Here is a 23,537-nt window from a genome sequence, read left to right as displayed (position 1 = left end):
ATTACTAGAGATATTCATGGTAACCTCCTCAATAGAATTCCCGGTTGACTAACAGTCACAGGTAAACATGTGCTGCTGCAGTTGTACCTAATTTATAAGAAAGCAGCTTCATGAGAAAGAATACAGGAAAACAATTGTGACACTATTTCCCTAGAGAGAAATTGTACTGAGAAAACTAGAGCAAAACAGAAGATTGATGAAAACCCAACGGTATCTGACTTCAAGAATTTAAAAATGAAAGAACTTAGTAAGACTTCTCTAATTCTACTTTTTTTTAGAGGAAAAGAGCACAAAAGAAAAATGTGAAAGCCATTATAAATGGTTTTAGTAGGGTAGGCCATGATATATCATATTAGACACGCAGATAAATATGTTCAGCACAAATATGTGTCTAAGACACATGTTTCTCCCCAAGGGGACAAAAATTGACCATAAGGAGCAAAAATAACATATTCTTTTTATGTATAAGCAAACACTCATACTTTGCATATGTATGTACAGTGTATCTGGGTGTTAAAAATTTTTAGTGGAGTTGGTTAAGAAAAAATCTCTAAAGAGCCTCTTTTAGGAGCATAATAATGAAAAATAGGTTGATGAATACTAGTCTAAAGTGATTTTTATTTTACTACACTTTTAAATGTTGCATTGTGGAAGAGTATGAATATACTTATTACATGGATTATTTAAATGAAAAATAATTTCCTATTATTAATTAATATTTAATTTCTGTTACTGTAACCTGTTAGGGTAATGGTTTAGAAATAAACAGTAAAAGCACAATGGTAGATAATGGTTTAGAAATAAACAGTAAAAATAGAGTGTTTTACTTTAAGAAAATGTGGTGATACAAGGAATTTTAATTTGCCATTCTGCTCAAATAAATACCGCGCAAGGGGAAGCTTAAACGACAGGAATTTATTGACTCACAGTTTTGAGGCCAAAAGAAGTAAAAAATCAAGATACCGGCAAGACTTGCTTTCTTCTGGAGTTTGTGGTGTTCCGGCATTCTCTGTTGGCGGTCCTTTGGGGTTTCTTGGCTTGTGTCTGCCTCCCATCACTTCGTGTTGTCCTTGGTCTCCTCTTTTCTCTTCTCTGGTTTCTGCTGACTTCTGGCTTCTTCCTTTATGGCCTTCTCTAATTTCTAACTTCTGGTTTCTTCTCTTTATAAGGTCCCCAGAAATTTGGATTAAGACCCACCTTTATTCAGTTGGACCACACTTGAACTAAAAGAAACATCTTCAAGAGGTCTTCTTTACAATAGGTTCATAGCCACAGTAACATGGATTAAGATTAAGAACATGTCTATGTTGGTGTACACAATTCAATCTACCCCATAAGGGAATATCAATCTCTGCAGAGTGGAAGTCTGTAGCATTCTGAAAATTACCTTATTTCATTGGTTTTTAGAATGAAAATTATCATTAAATTTGTAAATTGGAAAGTATCACTAATGGGCTTTAAAAATAAAGTATTAAAATGAATTTACTGGACTGACAGGAGTTTCCCAGTGGAAATACTGAGAGGAAATAGATTAAATTTCTTTTTTTTTTAGATAATTAAAACAACTTTAAAAAACTTTCTTAAATTATATGGTGATAAGTCTTTTAATGTTAATTAGTCCAAAGAAGTGAGGGAAAAAGAAATCTCATAATGGATAAAATAATACTCAGGCTGGAAGTTGAAAATTCTCACCATAATTATTAGATATTTAGAATCAATGATATTTACATCTGAGTTTTAGATAATGAACTGGGTGGTAAAAGGGTACAAGATATGGTCTTGGCCCTTGAGGAGCTTATAATATAAACAGTAAGAAAAAAACAAAAATGATGGTTTTACTGTTTGTATTTATATATCTATTTTTATTTTATTTATTACAATAAATGACCTTTAGTAGGCATTCTTCCATATGGGAGTAGTCCAACCCAAAAGGACAGTTCTAGGGTACTGATTTTAAACTTATCCTCAAACACTTGGGATACATGTTTTTCTCTCACCCCAGTGGCTTTTCTTCCTGATTTCTCCTTCGGGGACAAGGGGGACTCTCTGGTGTAGAACCTAGTGTGTGTTCTCTGGACTTCTAGGGCAGTGACTCCCTTCTCCCTTTTGTTATCCTGGTTTGTACATTCTCTTACTTCCTTTACTTCAGCTTCTTGAGGGCATTTTTATATTCCCTCCAGCACCTCGCATAAAGCCTTGTTTATAGTGACTCAGCTATGATTTGATGAATGAATGAGTAATATAGAGAATAAAGGAATAATGAGAAATAAAGGAAATGTAGTAATGTGCAGAGCATTTATTAATAATTTGATATAGATAGCAAAGAGCTCACCCATAAAACAGATGGTTTGCTCTCAAGCTGGGTATCAAAAATTTAAGTCCTGGTCTAGTCATACAAAGAATCTCTTCCAAGAATGAATCAGAATTGCAATTGGGAGTTGATTCACTGATGACAGTGGTTTATGGGTCAGAGAGAAGTTTCTAATGAGCAATTATGCACCTGGGAAAGCAAAGAAAGGACTGAGATGCAGTCTGCCAAGATCGGATCTATTAGCAACCTGATAGAAGTAGGAAACCTTAATTTCTATGATGCACATAAAAGTCCTGGAACACAATACTTCTGTGTTTTAAATTGTACCACTCTAAAGATACATAAAATATAATGAACATCAAACTGTGACACTCTCTGTTAATCACTGTTTGAAAACTGTCTTTTTTTAAAGAAAATTCGGGAAACACAGTCCTCTAAATAAAGAAATTAACTAGATATGTATTTAGATACATTCACTCTCAAAGGAGGCTGGAAAAGGCAAGTAGAATCTCATCTGACTAGTACATGTTGAGACATGTCCAAAAAAAAGAGGCTTCTCACCATCCTCAACTAGACCATAAGGACAGATACGTAAGCAGATACTATATCCATGTTTACTATATAGTAGTAATTTTAAATTAGTCCACACTAGAACCTAAGAAAAATCAGAACCCACCAGTTTAGTTGCACGAATTTTTCTCAATCTAAGTAGGAGCTACCACTTTCTAAAGACAGTAAGATACGACACTCAGAGCTAAAAAGTCAGAGTCTAGAAAATTGAAGTTGTGGTTTTAAGCTGACATACTGTTCAAATTTAAGGTCTATGGAAATGTCTTAGGAGTTGATAATCATTTGTGACAAGTGTTGAAGTTAATTGGACATGGAGAGGTAGAACAGAATTAGGTTCATTGCCTATAACAGAGTCTAAATTACTCTTTCAAAGATTTGACACAATAAGCAAAGCAAAACTACCACTTGGCCCTCTTCTTGTAGGTGTAGCCATCCTGTCATGGTTACTATGATAATGTAAGATTCTTTTGTTCCAGTCTCCCACATTTCATAGACATTTTACCTGCTACTGCCAACTTAATTACCTCAGGTACAGGATGGGTTTATCTCTTGCTGAATAATCTTTAATGACTTAGCAGTTTCTAAGGGAAAAGGTCCCTATTTCTTAGGGTAGCTGTAAAGGTTCATATTTGGAGGTCAGGGACTTTGAAACCAAAGTGCCAAGTATAGAATTTAAGAAATATAAGAGGTATTCAATATATATTTTTGGAAGAATAAATAATGAATGAACCTTCCAGGTTTTGAATTATTTCTTAATTCCATTGTCTTTGCTAACATGGATCCCTCACTTTATCCGAGCCAGCAGGTCAAACTTTTATCCAGTGCTTCAAGATTTAGTTCAAATTCCACTCCTGCCATAAAGCTGCCCCACACCTTTGAAGAAGGAATTAGTCCCTCCTCCCCTGTGTTCCAATGATTTACTTTATTTCTGAGATGCATTTATCATATTCCACCTTGCGTCTTAGTTAACTGTGAATATATCTTTTTACCAAAGTAGATGTTGGCTTTTAAAGACAGAGGCATTGACCACCCATCTTTATATCCTCTAGAAATCCTACCCTAATATGTCACTTAAGATTATTAAATTAAATTGAATATTGCAATTATTTAAGCACAATTTTTTAAGGTCATATTGATGTAACTGTCTAAAAATTTCTAATTGTTGAACACAGTCTGAATCTCAGAAAAGTGGCATTAGAAGCTTTCAAACTAGAGTAAATGAAAAGTAGCTTAGATGAAGCACATAGGAACAGAGTGTACAGAGCGGCTATTCTGTGTTCTCAATGGAATAAACTAAATTACAATTATAAATAGGTTCCATCTTTTCTGCATGTGTACTCTTCCAAAGAAGCTTTCAACTTCAGTACTTTGGGGATTTGTTACCATAGGTCTCAAATTAGTGTAATTTGCTTTGCTGAAATCTACCATCTCAAAATATCTGAAATCTCTCTTAAAAACAAAAACTAGCAAGAGTGTTAATGGAAATACTTCATTTTGTGGACATATCAGGATGCTAAAGATTAACAAATGAACCAGGATTAGAGACACCCCCTAGTTTAGATCCCTATCAATGTAGAAGTGATTAAGGTTATAAAATTCATCATAGCAATTAAGAGTCAAAAATTTCATTTCAAAGTATTCTCTTGGATACACAGAGAACTGCTTTCTTTGTTTATTCTAACAAATCTCTGTTTTCATGCCATTTTCTCTCCTCTTCTATTTTCCCCTTTATGTTCTCATATTTTATCATTCCTATCATCTGCCAGGTATTGGTTTACTCAAAAATACTTTTGTTAAACTTCTACTATGTGCATAGTACCTGACAGTGCTTGAAAAACATGATTGCCAGGAGATACACTTAAATTCAATAAAATTTTATGAAGCTAGTGCTCAGTGTTGTGTCAAGAATACTGCTCGTAGTTTTGGAGACTACACAGATAAGTAAGACAAGGCTTCTACCTCTGAGTTGATGGTGGTATAGCTTGGGTGACAAATCTTAGGAGAAATAGCTCTGTTCTTTGTGGTTATAATAGGGCAATGTATAAACAGCTATGGGGACACAGTGGAGACAGCAGTTAGTTCTCTGAGAAGAAGAAAGAACAGAAGTAATAAGGAAATTCAAGGGAAAGGGAAAATGCAGAACAAATGCATGTTTATGAATACGGAGAGTCTGTTTCCTGGAGAGTAGGGAGCTTTCATTTGTATGTTATTAGATGGGAATAACCATTCTTTAAATTGAGAAACTACACTCTTCCCAATTTTTCCTTAGAGAATCAGCTTTCACTGGCCTTAGTCTACATTACCAGCATACCTACACAACAATTTTTTTGAGTGCTGTGATTTGGCTTAATGAAACCTGTCTAAAGAGCAGTTACCAAATGAGAATTATTTTTCCCGTAATATCACTGTATGATTAACTGACTACTCTAATGTGTTAAAGAAAACATCATAAAACTTAACCAGGGAAAATGTTCTTTATTTTCTAGTTAGTCTGGTCAGGAAACACTTTGACTATTTACGCCATTCTCTCTACCTGTCAGGTTCTTATGGGTGCCTCAAGTGTACATAATTTTAATGTATACTGTGAAAAGTATTTTACAGTCTGTGTAATACAGTGTTATAGTCTACATCCACATATTAATTTGCCTTTAATTTTATTATATATATGTATATGTATGTACTATACAATATATATATATATATTTTAAAATGAGGTACTTCAACATCAGACACTTAATGATGGTTCTTTGTCAACAAACAACAAATCAAACTGACCCCATCAGTCAGTCAAACTTATCACCAGATTAGCCTGACTTTTCTTCTACACCCTTGACAGACATGAAGAGGATCAAAGCTGTAACTTTTAGCATAATAGATTAGCATCTAAAATTCTTTCCCACTAGTGTGGTTAGCAAGGAGGTAGCTTCATAAGGAGTTTTTGAGCTGAATATTTTAATATCATTATACCTTAAACACAGTTAAGAAGGTAAATGAAAACTGTACAGTGAATATTTTCCTTGTATATATAAATAGATATAGAAAACCTTAATGTTGAAGGGTACCTCTGTTTCTAATCTTTACAGGAGAATGTGGAAGGAGGAGACTGCAGTCGTTGCAAATCTGGCTTCTTCAATTTGCAAGAGGATAATCCTAAAGGTTGTGATGAGTGTTTCTGTTCAGGGGTTTCCAACAGATGTGTGAGTTCCTGTTGGACCTATGGCAATGTAAGCAGCCATCTTTTAACTCTGTATTCTTTTCCATGGGACTTCTTGCTCACTGTTGTTTTTCTTTGGTTAAGACATTAAAAAAAAATCCTTTTAGTGAGTTTCTACTTAAAACTGTCACTAGGAAGTGATGGAATTATCGTCTTAAATGTTATTTGTGTGACATTGATGAAATCCTTTAAGGTTTTATCTGTAACAATGTCTGGAATCTCTTAGAATAAGTAGCCACTAGCCTTTTGACCGTCCATTATTAGTATGTGAAACAGGAATGGAATTAATGTTGTTTTGAACCCAAGAGGAGATGATTCAATAGAGAAAACATCAGACTGTTATCAGAAGAATCACATTTTCCTTTTCACTTCTAATTTTTCTATAGAGGTTAAGAAAAACTCCTTTATCATCTATATTTAACACGTATTACCAACTAGTCTTTAGTTATTATTTGAAGTTACATAGGCTCTTTCATTGTTGAAATGGGTCACTAAATTTGGACATTACCTTCATTCTTAATTAATTTGAAAATTTTCAATTTTCAAAACTGAAGAATTTCTGTAAGTAGTAATTTGAATAAGTAATAATTTTTAAATTGTTAAACCATTTAGTCAATACTGGGATTTTCTTATTCTAAAGTAAACATATTTACCTTTCTACCTCCACTCCCCACTCTACTCCCTACTCCCTTTTCTACTTTGAGCAGAGAGAGGTTTGTCTCCCTATAGAAGAGATGTGAGAGGAGAATGGGACCTTTGGAAAATTTTAAATAGCCTATGCAGCTGGAGCCTAAGAGTGCCGAGTGTCAGGATGCAGGCTGGAGAGAAAGATGTCTAGATGGGGAACAAGAATCCATACCATATAGGACTAAGCATGCTAAGAAATTGGGATCTCATTCTTGGGGAGTCATTGAAGGATTTTAAGCAGAGCAGTGACATGATCAAACTCATGTCCGAAGAATGTTATTTCAATGAACTGTCCTCCAAAAATTTTTCCTTTCAGCTTCAACCAGCTAACTAATCCATACACAACTATCAAATATTTTTCTTTGCCTGTATCGCTTTAAAACCAGGTCTGAAACGTATGGGCAGTTTTTCATTGTACTTTCACGTTATTGTCTAAATATGAAATCTATACATACTTTATCAAATGCATTGCTTTGGGCACAGATTTCATAGAATCCATGAATGGGCACCTCATTTTGTTTAGAGAGTCCCACTCCATCCTACAGCCTTCTGAAAAATACTTTCAATTTCATAGCCAGTAAGTGGCAGGACTGACACTCAAACCTTGGTTTTCATAATTAAGTCCACTTCAATAAGTCTTCTGGAAAGAACTTTCTCGGGTCTTAAAATGTCTGAAGGGTAACACTGGGAAGGGAAGAAGAAGAAGGAATATATTCTTGCCTAGCTATAGGGTTAATATTGGAGAAAATTATCAGAGTGATTATAACTCTATCCCATTCCCAGGCTCTCATTTTCCATTGTACCTGTTTTTGTTCCTTTTTGGGGGGGCAATGATTCCACAACTTTGAGGCATGCAGAATTAAATAACCTCTGTATAACATAAACACATCACCGACTAACCGATGACATTTGCTGGCCAATAGTATTTATCAGGGGGCTAATTTATAAAATAAAAGTGGAAGCTGAGGGTTGTTTAGGTTACCTTTATTATTTTCTATCCTTAATTCTTTATTACTTTAAATTATCATAAAATCAGGGTCTCAGATATTTGAACATTTTCTTTTGAGTTTTTTTTTTTCTATTTTCTTTGGAAGATTTACTTTCTGCTCTCACGTAATCAGAGATAGTATTCATCTTGATATTTGCATATTTTTCTATCAGATTTTAACCTTAGCCTTACTACTAAAGAAGACATTTTTGAAATGTTTCAGTCACATGTTATCATCGTTACCATTTTTGCTCCACCCACCCACAACACCAAGCGGTTGACACATACCTAGTATGCCCCTGCTAGCTGCAGACTTTACTAACCAGCATTTAGTCCTGACCAGGTGAGACAGTTTCAAATGAGACTGGTAACTGTGTGCCCGCCCTTGCTGGAGTATAAAGACGGAAGAAAAAATCATCATGTATGCCCTTATTCCTCCTTAAAGGCCTCTTCCTTTTGCTGGGATATTGGCTATGGGTCCCTACCTCACTCCAGAGCTGATGGAAAGAAATAGGTTCTGTATTGTGAGCTGTGGCCATGGCAATGACCTGGTGGATTCAATGTCTTTAAGCTACAAAGTGGAAATTTAAATAAGTGGGTGGGGAGGAAATGGATGAAAAGCCACCTTTCAGGCACTTGCATATTTTCTCTCTTTTCTTCATCTGCTTTACAAATACATATGTAACACCTTTTGAAGTATTTTTTTCCATAAGCAAGAAGAAATTACTACGAATGAAAATATGAAATTCAAAGGACAAACTATGCAACAAATTTATAACCATTGTGTAATGTTGAATGAATTTCTCTTTAAGAAAATGGTATTTGTAATCACAATTAAAAAAAAAAATCTTTGGATCAATAAAAACAAAATAATATCATCCAAACTTCTAGAAATATCAGGAAAAAATGGAAGCCTATGTGAGTCTATATGCTAAGTGCTAAGTTTAATGCTATTTTCAAGGCTCATATTTTCCTAAATGTTTATAGGTTTTTGTTTTTGTTTCTTTCCAAAAAACGGACACCACAAGGAAGATAAAAGAGAAAGGAAACTGACGGATTTTTTTTTTTTTTTTAAATTAATGTTACTTGGGTGTTTTCTTTAAGATTCAAGACATGAGTGGCTGGTATCTGACTGACATCTCCGGTCACCGGCGTGTGACTCCCTGGCAGGATGACTTTGATCCACCCCAGCAGATCAGCATCAGTACCACGGAGGTCCAGAGAACCCTGCGGCAGGGCTACTACTGGAGTGCACCTCCTCCTTACCTGGGGAACAAGGTAAGGCCCTACCTACAGTGCTGGCTTTGCATCACTTTGCTTTAACTGAACCATAATAGGAATGATTTTTATTTGGAATTTAAAAAAAAGATGAAATCAAATATATATTGTAATGGATCATCAGAACCAGTGGAATCAGATGGAGTTGGGCATTTTGTCCATGTCCCAAGAGTGAGGTCTGCGGACAAGAAATTGGTGGGCATGGTGCCTAGCACAGGTACTTTACCCCACTGGTGTTCTATGGAAACTTTTTGAATGAACAGATGAATCAGTGAAGCCATTAGGGTATTTTGTGACACAGATGGTAGTTATTGGAAGAAACCAGGCTGTGTTTACTTGAATTGGCTGTTTTTCTAGAATATTCTATGGTGGGATATTTACTGAAGTCTTCCTTGTCTGCTTTTATTTCATTTCAAAACTGATATTCAGGAGAGCTCTTTTTCTTCTACCTTGTATGAATGTTAATTGGAAATGAAATTTATTACATAACTAATTAAATGCTTGCCATGAAGCTTACGTAAACAACGTATTTCCTGGAACTCAGAAAGAGACCTACCCCTACAAGAAGTGCCAGATTGAAAGCTCATGTTGGTTTTGAAGTCCACTGATAGATATATAAAAACATACACAGATAAACAAATGTAGCTGTGTTAGAAATGCAGGCTTTTTCTCCCCCTGTGTGGATTAATAAATAAAAATAAATTCAGATTTATTTTTATTTTGCCCAATAATTTGTTGGAAACAAAATTTGATTTAATATTTTTGAATGTGAATGCTTGTGATACCAGGCAAAGGTGGTGGGACTCTCTGCCTGATGCGTTCAAATGGTCAATTCCTGAGAGGAAAAGAGTTTATTGCTAGGTGTGAAGCAAGAGATCAGATGGCTTATCAGCCTAAAAAAAAATCTGTCTCCCTGAACTGCAGTAATTTTGATAGTTTTATAGTTTCAAAAGATAGGCAGATTTTAGAATAATGAGCAAAATGGCCCAGATGATGTAATTAGAGGCAATCTAATTATTGAGCATGTGCAGATTGATTGCATTCTTAGTCACAGAATGTATGTAAGAAAATAGTGGCTTTAATATGATGATAGGTGTGCTTTTTAGTATTATAATGAGGTATAGGTCACTTATAGGTTAAAGTCTAAGCTAGTGTGCATGTCAGGAGGGCACATTTTGGTTAGATCCAGCTTTGGTTATCAAGATAAACTTTGGAATTGGGGTGGGTAAGTTCTGGGCTGACCCAAGGCTCTTCAGTAATAAACATTATGGACTGTCTTTAGTGATCACAAGACTCCAAAGTTGAAAAACCGGATAAAATGGGTACAAGTGAATATCAGTTATAAGGTTTTTACAATCACAAGGGCACAGATAAAGGCTATAAAATCATTATCAGATATCAAGGCAGCTGTATCATAATTCAGAGATTTCAGATATATTCTTCTGTCTGCTCTAATATACCAGAAATTAAAAAAGGAATATCTATAGAATGATTCAGTCATAATCATCCCTTAAATTCTAACTTCTAGGTTACACCTGCTTATTCTGTGAGTGTTAATATTTAGTCAGTTGAGTTGAATTACCCAATTGGCGAAAAACTGTGATGGTCACAGAACAATCCTTTAGTGAATTGATGCTACTTAAAGCCTACTTTTCACCTATAAGAATATAGCACTGCTTTTGAAGAAACCTTCATTGATTAAACAAATAAATGCATATTTTTAGTTAGTTGTTCTCCTGTATGGTATGCCAGCATTCAAATAGAAAAACTTGATAGTTGGTATGTTCCTCAGTGAACGGGAACTGGTGGTTTTAGCTGATGGAAAAAGTTTCAGCTTATGGCCATCTTATATTTAACAGGCTTCTAATTGCTATTATGAAAAATGTGTAAATGAATAGAAGATATTTCAATGAATATGTATTTTAAAGAGCCAGCATATGTTGCATAAAATTCAATAGCTGTAATAAAAATCTAATTAAACTTTATTTGCACGGCCCTTTATGACAAGAAGTCACATTATACTACTCTATTTAGGAACCTCCTGTATTCCCAGTATGAATAAAACAACATGCAAGACTTGAATACTTACTGCTTAAAATTGCCAAAAACAAAATTTGCCTTTTATTTTTACTAAAAGCTTTCAGAAGTTCAGAGAATAGCCTTGGGTCAAAATTAGATGGGTTTCAGATGTCTTATTTTTCTGACAATGGTGAAATTTATTTAAAGATAGCTTTTAATAGAAATTTTCCTTGCTATATTTTCCATCATTTCATCTTTGGTCATATGCTTTTTCTTTCTGTTGGCTGAAAATCAACTTGACAGAAGGAAAGCAAGCAAATGGGATATTAAATAGCATCAGAGCAAAGAATTTGGACATCCTGTTCATAGTTGTTGGTTCCCAAAGATAACTTCCCTTATCCTGGCTGACCTATTTCTTATAACCACCCACAGTGAAGTACTTCATATTCTCCTGCAGATCATTTTCACATCAAAAAGCTATGCTTGTCTGTGCTCCACTTTCCATTCAGTGAACAAAATGATGGTAACAGGGTGTGCAAATTGTTTGAATATGGAAGACATTTTTTAAATGTAATTTGGAGGCCCTTAGTGGTTTACTGTCAGACATCTCGCTATGAATGAAACAATCTGCCTTAATAACTGAACCATATAAATTTTTGATACTACAATGATACTGCAAGCTCTCACAAATTACCACAGTACATCTTAACTGTCATGTCACATCACGTAAATTATAGTCATGATGACATGCTTAGCTGGGTTGATTTAATGTCTTGCTAAGGAAATGGAAAATTATAGGGCCTTGTTTGTAAATTCAGTAAAGCCACTTTTCTAAATAGTGGCAGCTAAATTCCTTACCAGTAATTGCTGTTTGAATGAGAGCTGTTGCCAGAAACTGACAGAAACAGTATATCAAGATATGAGTGCATCTGTTTAAATACTGAATTTCATTTACATCCGTGACCTGGAGGCTGTGAGTATGTAATCTCTCTCCCCCTTTTTAATGTTAATTCCTAAGTCTAAACAATATTAATGAGATGCTATTAACTTTTCCTAAATATTTAGATACCCACTTTTCAAACATTTTCCAAGTAACTTGGTTATAGGACTTTTTGTAACATAAGGGAGATGTCCTGTGAATATTCTGTTATACTGAAGATGCCACATGCATGTCCCTCCCTTTTGTAGCACCTAACTCCAAATAAGAACAGTGCCCTCCCATGAGATAGGCTTTCATTTGCTAACATAGCGGGCTCCCTGATCATAAAAAAACTGAAAAATGTTGGCCACTTTTGCAAAGGAGTACTTTATCCTATGAAGCATTTTTATTGATTGCAGTTGCTCTTTGGACTAATGAGGTATAAATAAGTGATTAAAAGTGTGTATGAATAGTGGATGTGGTCTAGAAAAATCTAGCACATTTTTGTGTTGCCTGTTTACAAAATTCCCATGATGCGTCTATGTATGAATTCCTCCATAACAATCTTGAAAATGCTTTTTCTCTTCTGTGAGTGAATATTTGCCTCAATTGGCACAATCAAGTACTAATTTTCCCCTCATTCTAGATAGTCAGTGAGATTTAGTCAGGCACCCACAGGGCTATACAAGGCACCATTTCATTTATAAAATGCTTGGCAAATGTTAATGCTTGGTTTCAGGACATTTTTTAAAGCATGGAACTAGGCAAGAATGGAAAGAGCTAAGACAGAGAGTCCTGCTGGTTTTCTGCAAGCTGCTGCAATTCGGAAACAGTTTGGGAATTTCAGAGTTGGGATAATTTACTGTTTTAGTAAACTAATGCTGTTGGAACATTGAAATAGTCATTTACTTAAGGTTACCCTAGTGGCCTGAAATGGTTAGTGCAGCTTCCAAAAGCAATTCTCTGTGTCTGTAAATTTCCCAAAGAATCTGGCTCAGCCTGTCTACTGTTCCTGCATCACTACTGAGATTTGAAAGTCTGTCTCTGAACATTATTAGAGTAATTTTATGTGATTTGTTCTTTATAAGACAATGCTTATTTTCTACAACATCAAGCTGTCTTTTTCTGTATCTAGCTTAGGGAAGCTTTTAAATTATTACATGTAGATGCCAAGAATACCTGTAGCCTAGCTTAAGATGCACATTTTGAGAATTGCTAACATAATAGCATCTGGCTTCTAAAAGTATTCTTTGGTAAACTCCTTTGTTATGGTTGCTTGACTTTCAGTTCTACCTGACAGATCCCAAATTAAAGCTGTGGATTTGAAGAAGGACATTGATGTTTGAGATTTATAGGACCAGGAGGTAGTACTTGTCACATAGAAGGAGGCTCAACAAATACTTTGTGATTGATGCTATGTGCTTAACAACAACAACAACAACAACAAAATCATTTTGATTAGGTTGCTCAGAAATAATCCTTGAGTTGGTATTTATGTAAGAGTTAAAAAATGATTTTGATATTGAAAAAAAATTAAAACTCACTAACAAGCAAGATCCTTCTCTTTCTGGCAGCATAGTTTGCATTTGTGACTTCTTTGCTTCTCATTATGAAAATTATTCCAAAGTGAAGTTCAAAACCCTCTCTCTCATCCTTAACTTCCCATAATTTGTCTAGGATTAAATGGATTAAGAAGGTCATTATGTATATGAAGAATGGCATGACCATAAAAATAAATATGATAAATCAACTGTGATTGATTTACTGCCTGGAATAAAACAAATGAATTGTTAGGAATAAATGAGAAAACAAATATTTTTTAAAAAGCCCAAACAAAACAAAACCAAAAACCAAGGACTCATTTTTGTTATGGTAGAGCCTTTGCAAAATTAACTCACTTAGTAGGACTCAAGTTCAAAAATAAAAATCTCCCAACCTTACATATGTGGCATATTATTGCTATTTTTTAGTAATTTCATAACATTGATATTTTTCCTAAATTAATTTATAAAGCACTAATTCTAATATTGCAAGTTATTTTACAATAAAGAATTTTAATATTCATATATATTCTTCTGTTCACAGTGACTTAAAATGCAGGTAATAGGAAAAGGTCAGTCTTTACTCTTGATCAAGTGAATAAGTACTAGATGGAGAAGATATGGTTTAACAACATCTTGGTGGGGAAAAAATTTTGATAGGAACTTGCTGGTCAGGGCAAAGGAGGTGATGGTTACACAGATCTGCATAAAACACATGTCACCTAAAATATCCAACTTACTTGAGAGTTTCTGTTTTCCAAATTTTAAGTTACATAACCAAGGCCACCCACTAATAAATCAAGGTATCCCAACTCAAAGAGACACAGCCAGGATTGTAATCCAAATGTTTCTAGCCCTTTTTAATGAATCATTTTTTTCTTTAGGTTATGCTTATTGGTTCCAGTAAGATATTTGGTTTTGAAATAGAATTGTTGAAGCAGCTTATCCAAAAGAAAGCATAAGAAAAGAAACAATAAAGATATGAACTTTTATATAAATGTAAATTAATGAAATAGAAAACAAATATCAACAGAGAGGACACAAAGCCAAAAGCTTGTTTTTTAAAAGTGTTACTAAGTTCTGGCAAGATTAATTGAGGAAAAAAGGAGATAAAGGCACACATAACCAATTTTAGGATTATAAAAATGGACATAATTAAAACTATGTCAGAAAATAAAAGTAAGGAATACAATGGAAAAACTTTACACATAATACATTTGGTTGCTTAGAAAAATTAATAAATTTCTAGAAAAATGCAATTTAATGAAACTGACTCAAGGAGAAAAAGCTACAAAGTCATATAAACATTAAAATAATAGAATCAGTAGTCAAAAGAGATCTTTCCACAAAGATAACACAGACAATAGAACAATGGGGAATACTCCTAAATTAATTTCATGTGACTTTTATATTCTTGTTATATAATGAGGGTTTTTGAAAAGAACATCACTATCTAAACTTAGTCATGAAAATAGATGCAAACATACTGAACAAAATGTTAACAATCAAAATCTATCAGTGTATAAAAATGGTGAAACTAAATGGGCCAAGGTGGATATATGAAGGAATTCAAAGTTGGTGTAACATTAAAAAATCAGATTAAATAATTGACCATATAGACTGATTAAAAGAGAAAAAAACCCAATTATCTCAATAGATGAGGAAAAAGAATTAAGTAAAATTAAATAACCATTCATCCAATAACTAGGATTGAAAAGATACTTCTATGAATGCTAAAGAGCAACTACACTAAAATCTATAGCAAATATATTATTTAATCTAAAATGTTGAAAACATTTCTTAGTATGATGAACATGAAACAATTCTCACTATCAGCACTTTTGTTTAAGATAATAGTACAGGAGCTGGGCAGTGCAGTAAGATAAGAAAAAAGTTACAAGGATTGGAAAGGAAGAAATAAAACTGTTATTTACAGATGATATGATTGTCTGCTTTGCAAACTCAAAAGAACCTACAGATAAATATTAATAAGTGAGTCAAGAAGGGAGTTGTATATCAGATTAATACTTAAAAGTCAATTGTGTGTTTTTACATCAGCAACAATCACTTTTTTAAAAGCACTTTAGAAAGAAGCCATTTGTTATACAATAAATATTAAGAGCAAAAGATGAAGAATAGTCAAGATCCTCCTAAGGAAGGCAGGAGATGAGATTTGAATAAAATGTTATTTGATATAGACTTAGTATATGTGTAGAAAGATGTAATGATTAATACAAAATGGTATTGGTGTGAAAAGAGATAAATAAACCAAGAGAACTGAAAAATTGCCCAGAAATATCCCATATTTGTAGAGATATTTAATTTTCACCCCAAAAGGCATTGTAGATTAATGAAAATAAGACATACCATATAATAAATGGTTCTGGAACCAATGGTTATCTAAAGAGAGAAAGAAAATCTTGCATCTCTATTGCACATTATAGATAAAAAAGAAATTCCAGTTGAAACAAAGAATAAAGTTTTAAAAACCATATATAAAAAGATTAAGCAGACAAACATGCATTGAGATTTCTACTTCTGATCATGATTAAATGACAGAATCTGGATTTATCCACCTACCATAAACAATAAGACAACTTGAAGAAAATGTGAAACAACAGTTTTTAGCCACTGGATAACAAACAGTTTAGGACTGTGATCCCTGAGAAAAGAGAAACAAATAAGTGAAGTTTACAACTGCCCCAGATATTTGCCTGGGGACAGTTTCCAGAGTAAAGTGCATGGAGAGAAAACCCAGACAGAAGCAGAGCATCATCTTGCCAAGATGAAAGAGAGATTGGAGCTCAGTGGGGCCAAGAGAGCTAGAATTTGTAGGTCAGGGTACAAAAGAAGAGGTAGCTGCATGGAGAGAGAGAGAGAAAGAGAGAGAGAGAGACAGGGAGAGAGAAAATCCAGATATCTGTAAAGGGAAACCTCTGGCCTGACAGTATTGAGTTCAAATGCATGAGAAAACTACTGAAGGCTGGGGAAAGAACCATCAAAAAGTAGTAAGAGGGGAATTCCTGGAGCTGACACAGATAATAGTTCATTTTCCCACCACTCAGAGTGGAATGCTTTCAAATAGAGAGGATATCAGGTAAAATTCTCAGAAGGCATTGCCTCAGTCTAAAGGATCCACATTAGTCTCCAGCTACAGCTGCTTTGGCTTCAGCCTGGCGAAATTTAAAAGCAAGGCTTGAAGAATCCAATCTATTTCAAACAAATTAACTGCATGCCGGAACAAAGTACAATACCACTTAATTAATTACAACATAATCTAGTACCCAACAACCTAAAATTTATAATTCCTGGCATCAACTAAAAAATTAGCAGGCATATAAAGAAACAGGAACATATGACTCCATAATCAGGAGGGAAATATCAATAGAAACAGACCCCAAAATGACAGAAATGATGGAACAAACAAAAAAAGATGTTAAAATGTCTATTATAAATATTCTCCATATGCCCAAGAAAGTAGGAGAAAATATGAACATTGATGAGGTGTAGAATAAAATATATTTTTAAAAGATCCAAATGGAACTACTAGAGATGAAACTTTCAGTGTCTAAAATGAAACATACACTGTATTGATATAAAAACAGATTTGATTCTGCAGAAGAAAAGATTAGTGAACATTAAGACATGGCAATCGAAACTATCCAAAATAAAGCACAGAAAGAAAAGATACTAAATAAAATAAAATAAGCAAAACTTTAATACCCTATGTAATGATATCAAGAATCTAATAAATATATAATTGTAGTTCCAGAAGGAGAAGTGAGATTGTGGGACATGAAAATATATTTGAAGAAACCATGGCCAAATTTTTTTCCAAATTTAATGAAATTATACATCCATAAATCCATGTAACTAATAAACATAGCAAGAAAAACAAATAAAAAGCAAATTAAAGAAAAACCCCAGGAAAACCATGCCAAGGTATATCAGAATCAAATTGTTTTTTTTAAAAATGTGGTAAAGAAGTAAAGAGAAAAACTTAAAAGCAGTCATAGAAAAAGACATAATATGTACAGAAGAAAAAGGATAAGAATGACAGCAGATTCTTTTCAGAAATTATACAAGCCAGAATACAGTGCAGATATTTGATATTTTAAAGTATTGGGGGGTAGTAAGGAGAGAGAAAAAGCACACACAGACACACACACACACACACACACACACAGAAATCTCTCAAGGTGTAGAATACTTTATCAAACCATATCTTTCAAATATGAAGACAAAGCAAAAGACATTTTCAGAGAATGAAAAGCTGAGATCATCCACTGCCAACAGATCTATACTAAAAGAAATGTAAAGGAAAGTTCCTCAGGCAACAGGAAAATGATACCAGATGGAAATTTGTATCTTCATAAATAAATTAAGAGCATGAAAAAGGTACATATTATTGTCTTCTGCATTGTGTAATGCCAGCTAATACAGGACCTCCTATCAGTCATTTGTTTAGGCCTAGGGCCTAACACAATGGTTATTCAATAAATAACAAGCACATACACATAAAATAGAACTTCAAGTGGTACTATAAAATTTTCTCCCCGAGGTTGCTAAAAGGAAGACAAGAACATAAAAAGGCCCCATTTCTGCAGCTCGCATTGGTTACATCAAAACTACAGATGATAAACTAGCATCAGTTTGAAAGTGTTTTGATCAATTCATAATGTAAAACATTACATTTAAAAAATCTCCTTTTCAATAAGTTTTTAACACTCCTATTCCTTGTGCAACTCAGTGGAGGAAATCAGGAACCAATGGATTGTTGATTCTGAATCGCTCAAGTTCGTGTGGGGCACACCTGCGATATGCAGCGAGAAAAAGTGTACACAGAGTCCAACAGCTTGCTGAGTTTCAGAGACAGAGATTGGTGCTTGGGGAAGTCAAGCAGTTAGGTATTTTAAGTTAGATTTCCAAGGAGGAGAGAGTTGCACTAAGGGAGGAAATACCTTCAAAGAAGTCTTTGACTGTGTAGGAATATGGATATTAATGAGAAGCCTGGGCAAGACTCTAGAAAGAAAGGCAGAACAATTTCCACAACTAACAGAGAGCTCATAATAGTTTGTATTCTCGTACCCAGAGAGGAAAGACATCATAATACACAAGGCATCAGACCAAAGTCTGCTCTAAATAAAAGAAAGAGAGAAAATGTTTGTTCCTGTTTGCTAAAGCTGCCAAAATGCAAAATACCAAAATGAATTGTCTTTTATAACGAGGGTTTTTATTGGTTCACAAATTTACTGTTCTAAGGCCATGAAAATGTCCCAATTAGGGCACCAAGAGGTGGATACCTTCTCTGAGGAAAGGCTGATGGCATCCGGGGTTCCTCTGTCACACAGAAGGCACATGACTGGCTTTGCTGACCCTTTTCTCCAAAATGTCTCTGGGTTTCTGTCTTAGCTTCTCTCTCTCTTGTGCATCCTTGCTTGTTCTCCCAGGCTATTTCTCTGGAAGTGTCTGGGGGTCCTCTCTTAGCTTCTTGGGGGCAAACTCTGAATTTCATCTCTTAGCTTCTCTCCTGGTTCTGGTTTCAATGGCTGTCTCCAAAATATTTCTGGGCATTTTTTCTCTAAGTGTCTCTGAGCTGTCTTCAGAATGACTGCACCTTTTATCCTCTCATAGAGGATGCCAGTAAACTAATTAAGACCCACCTTGAATGGGCAGAGGTACATCTCCATGGAAATAATCTAATTAAAGGATCCCACCCACAATTGGGTAGGTCACATATCCCTGGAAACAACTTAATCAAAAGGTCCCACCCACAGTAGGTCTGCTCCCACAAGATTGGATTAAAGAATATGGCTTTTGTGGGGCACATAACAGATTCAAATCAGCACACAGAGAGAGATCCATTTCATTCCGAGAAATTTAATGGTGCACACACATACACACTCAGAAATCAAAAACCCTTTAAGGAATAAAACAAAATCCAGGAACCAACAATATAAATAACAATGTCCAGCATCCAATAAAAAATTGTAAGGCATCCAAGGAAGCAGGAAAATATGACTTATAACCAGAAGAAAAAATAATAATAGAATAGACCCAGAAATGATGGAGATAATTTCCAAGCACACAAAAATATGTGAAATCATAGTCCCTGAAGGATGTGAGGGGAAATAAAAAAATATTTGAAGAAATAATGACTATTTTCCAAATTTAATGAAAAATGTAAATCTACACATCCAAGAAGTTCGAAGAATCTCAAGCAAAATAAAATACCAAGGTACATTGTACTCAAATTGCTAAAATAAGTGGTAAAGAGAAAAAAAATTTAAGTTTCCAGAGGTAAAAGACATTATATATAGGGAATAAATGGAAGAGTCAGAGCCAACTTCGTTTTGGAAACAATGTAAACTAGAAGATGATGGAGGATCATCTTTAAAATGCTACGTGAAGAAAAACCATTTACCTAGAATTCTGTTCAAAAATGAAGGTGAAATAAGGACTTTTCAGACATACAAAAGCCAAAAAATGTCATCCTAACAGAACTGGATTAAAGCTAATAATTCAGGAAGTCATTTGTGCAAAAGGAAAATGTTACCTAACGGCAATACAGATCTACACAAAGGAATGAAGAGTACTAGGCAGAGCAAATATATGGGAAAATATAAAGTTTTTTTCTTTATAAATCTCTTTAAAAGATAGCCAATTGTTTAAAGTAAAAATAATAAAAATGTATATTGGGTTATATAACATTGTAAAATATATAACCACAACAACACAGAACAGGGAGAAGGGAAATGGAAGCTACTGCTGAAATATGCTTGCACTTGTATGAAGTGGTTTGATATCACTTGAAGATAGATGTGATAAGTTAAGGAGGTATATTGTAAACCCTAGAGCAACTTCTCAAAAATAAAACTAATAGGTAAAGCTAATAAAAACAATAGTGGAGATAAAGTGAAATCATAAAAGTTGCTAATTAATCAAAAAGAAGGGAAAAAGAACAGAGGATAAAGGGACAAGAAGAAAAAAATTAGCAAGATGGTAGATGAAATGCAACCATACTTTCAATAAAAGTAACTAATAACATGGAGAGATTGTCAGATTGATAAAAAGGTAAGATCCAATTAGATAGTCTCTGTAAGTAACCTACCCAACATTAAAAGATACAGATAAAAAGTGAAAAGGTGGGAAAATTAATGTAAAAAAAGCTGGAGTGATTATATTAATATCAGAAAAATAGGTTCTTTAACTAACTAACCTATTTGGAGTACACCTCCTGGGTTCTGATGATGGTGATGGTAAGAGTTCTCCACAAGCATTGTGTAGGTGGTGTTTATATTAAAGGGGGTCATTTGAATTCTTTTATAACAGGGACCTTTACTTTGGCTACCAAAGTTATTACATTTGTTTTGGTCAAATAAATTTTATCAAAGTGTATCACGATGTAAATTCATTCTCAAATATGTGAACTAAGACATCTCCAAAATTGTCAGTTTTGAGCCCAGTTGTTACACCTCTGCATGGATATTTATTCTCTAGGTAGTTACTGATGGCAGAAATCCTGAATCCCCTTAAATGTTCAGGTCTTCAGTGAAGCAAGGATAGTGAGATACTTATCACATCATTTGCTTGATGACATGAAGTGGGACATGTTGACTCTGTTTTGGTACCTTCAAATGCAGGTATCTCAAAAAGCTGACTGATATTAAAGTTTTCCCTTTGCTGCAAAACTGCCATTTAAGTCATATAAATCTACTCACTGGCTAAATTTAATTCTCTACGATTGTCCACTTTTAGTTTTAATGATATCTGCTCCCATCACCACCAGATGCCATGTCAGACAGCAATAAATAAGGGGACAAATGGTCCTTTAATGAATTGTTTTCATTGATTTAAAGATCACCTCAGATATAAATTACTATAGCATGCAACTATAGAAATTCACAAAGGAGTTGACATTTATTGAATATCTGCTGTGTGCTAAGGACAATTTTGAGTGCTTTATTCAATTCTGAGGGGGTGCTGGGACCCTCATTTTGCAGATAATGAAAGTGAGATTCAACCAGATTAAGGTACGTGTCCAAGATCACAAAGCTAATAAGGCAGAGTTCCAGATCTGTGAAAGGTGTAAGGACCAAATCCCTAATCAGATGTAACCAGGAAAAAACTGAACCTGGGCATCTTCTTGCATAAATAATAACTTTCAGTCAATTCTCATGAAAATGAAGAAAGAAAAAAATATTCTTTTTAAAATCCCATAATGTTCATTTTTGTTATAATTTATCGCAAGCAAAAGAAAGGCTGATCTCCCTAGTATCTAAAGAACTTCTAGAAATGAAAAAAGAAAAAGTGAAGGGTCCAACAAAAAAATGGATCACCTATATGAAGAAACAGTTCACAGAAAAGGAATTACATATGATTTTTTAAATATATGAAATGATGTTCAACATGACTCATAATATGATAATTACACTGAGAAACCATTTGTCATCTTTTATGTATCAAGACAACAAGATGGATATCTCACTCTATTACTAAGACTTTAAAGGACAGGATCCTTGTAAACTGGTGGTGGGGGGATATGCATGATGCAATCTAAGAAAACCAATTTAGAAATTACTAAAATTACAAATGCACATATTCCTTTACACTCTAATTTCTCCTCTGGGAATTAATTCTGCAGGTATGTATAAACATATTTGAAATGACCTATGTACAGTTATTTGTTTCAAATTTGTGAGGGCCTATCAGTGACTGATTATGTAACTTTTGTTACATCCCTTCAATTAAATACCGTAAAACTGTGAATATAGAGGAAGCTCTTTATATACTAATGTGGAATGAAGCATATATATTGTTAAGTGATTAAACCTAGAAGGAGAAGAGGTTTTGTATAACTCCCATTTGTGTAGACAAAGAGGAGAAGAAGAATATATGTTTGCAATCATAAGGTTACTAAACTAAAGTTAAGTCTAGCATATGCATTAAGGTAAGGTTATCTCAAAAGCATTTATTCTACTGCCCTTAAGAACAGAATACTAAATTGTAAAACAAGAAATTGCAACTAGAACAGTCTTTATTTTTATTTCTATTTTGATCTGTTACAAGCTGCTTAGCTTTCCATTCTAAACCTTGTTGTAAAAATTATTTCTTATGGCGTGATCACTTAAGTGCCCCAATCCTATATGCTAAAAATTGATTGGGATGCTTAATTAATCCCAAGAATTCAAATAGCACTGTTATTTTTACAGATATTTTCAGAAAATATTCTTTATTGTCAGCAGGGCCAGTTGGAGAAGTATGAAGTTTACATTTTTATTCCTGAGGTCATCTCATAATTTCCAACAGTCCCAGTTGAGTAAAATCAGTTGCTCTGTTGTCTTACTTTTTTGTGAAGCTCTCTTTCTGTTTCCTGGGTCTGAGATTCAAAGCAGTTAAAACCAGACATTTGCCACATTGAAATCAGAGCTACATGATAGGACCCCAATTTGAAATGTGATGAATTATTAAACAGGTAGTTTGTTGGGTGATTGAAAATTACCTGCAAAAGAGTGCTTATCTCCTTGAGGCACATCGAAAGCTAACGTAATTGAGCCAATTAGACCACTGTCTCGTCACTGAGTTGTGACCTATCAATTATAATAGCTTTTTATGATGATAAATGAACCCATCTTTCAAACTGAAGCCTGAGTACACACTTCAGCGGTTTCCTTGAATCATGAGGGCATTACCTCTCAACTTCACATCAACAGCAGTGACAGTTGTGGAAGCAGAGAGCATACGTGGCTAGACAGAGAAGATTGTTTTACTCAGATGAATATATTACAGCAATTTCCAAAGAAATACCTGCCCCACCCGCTGTGTGCTTACACCCCAGATATTTATCATATGACATTTCCTACATAAGTAAGAATAACTCCTCCCTGGCTGTGTCATTCTGAGATAACTGGAATTTTTGTTTGTTTTTTTAGTTTTTATTTGTTTGTTTACAGTGCTTGAATTCCTTATTCTTGTTGATCTCCTGATTTAATAAAATATCAGGATAAAGA

At 34.2% G+C, this 23,537-nt stretch overlaps 1 protein-coding gene across 2 annotated transcripts in view; it reads left to right on the top strand.

Moving 5' to 3' along the window:
* LAMA2 (laminin subunit alpha 2) overlaps positions 1-23,537 on the top strand; it is a 535,576-nt gene that overhangs the window by 235,363 nt on the left and 276,676 nt on the right. For both annotated transcript variants that reach the window (XM_037842983.1, XM_037842982.1), the window contains exons 11-12: positions 5,965-6,105; positions 8,875-9,048. In XM_037842983.1, the coding sequence (XP_037698911.1) occupies positions 5,965-6,105; positions 8,875-9,048 (315 nt within the window). The remainder of the gene's footprint in view (positions 1-5,964; positions 6,106-8,874; positions 9,049-23,537) is intronic.

This window comes from Choloepus didactylus, chromosome 7 (assembly GCF_015220235.1).
Source record: "Choloepus didactylus isolate mChoDid1 chromosome 7, mChoDid1.pri, whole genome shotgun sequence".
NCBI lineage: Eukaryota > Metazoa > Chordata > Mammalia > Pilosa > Megalonychidae > Choloepus > Choloepus didactylus.
Note: the sequence above shows the minus strand (reverse complement) of the source record. Positions and strands in the feature narration are given on the sequence as shown.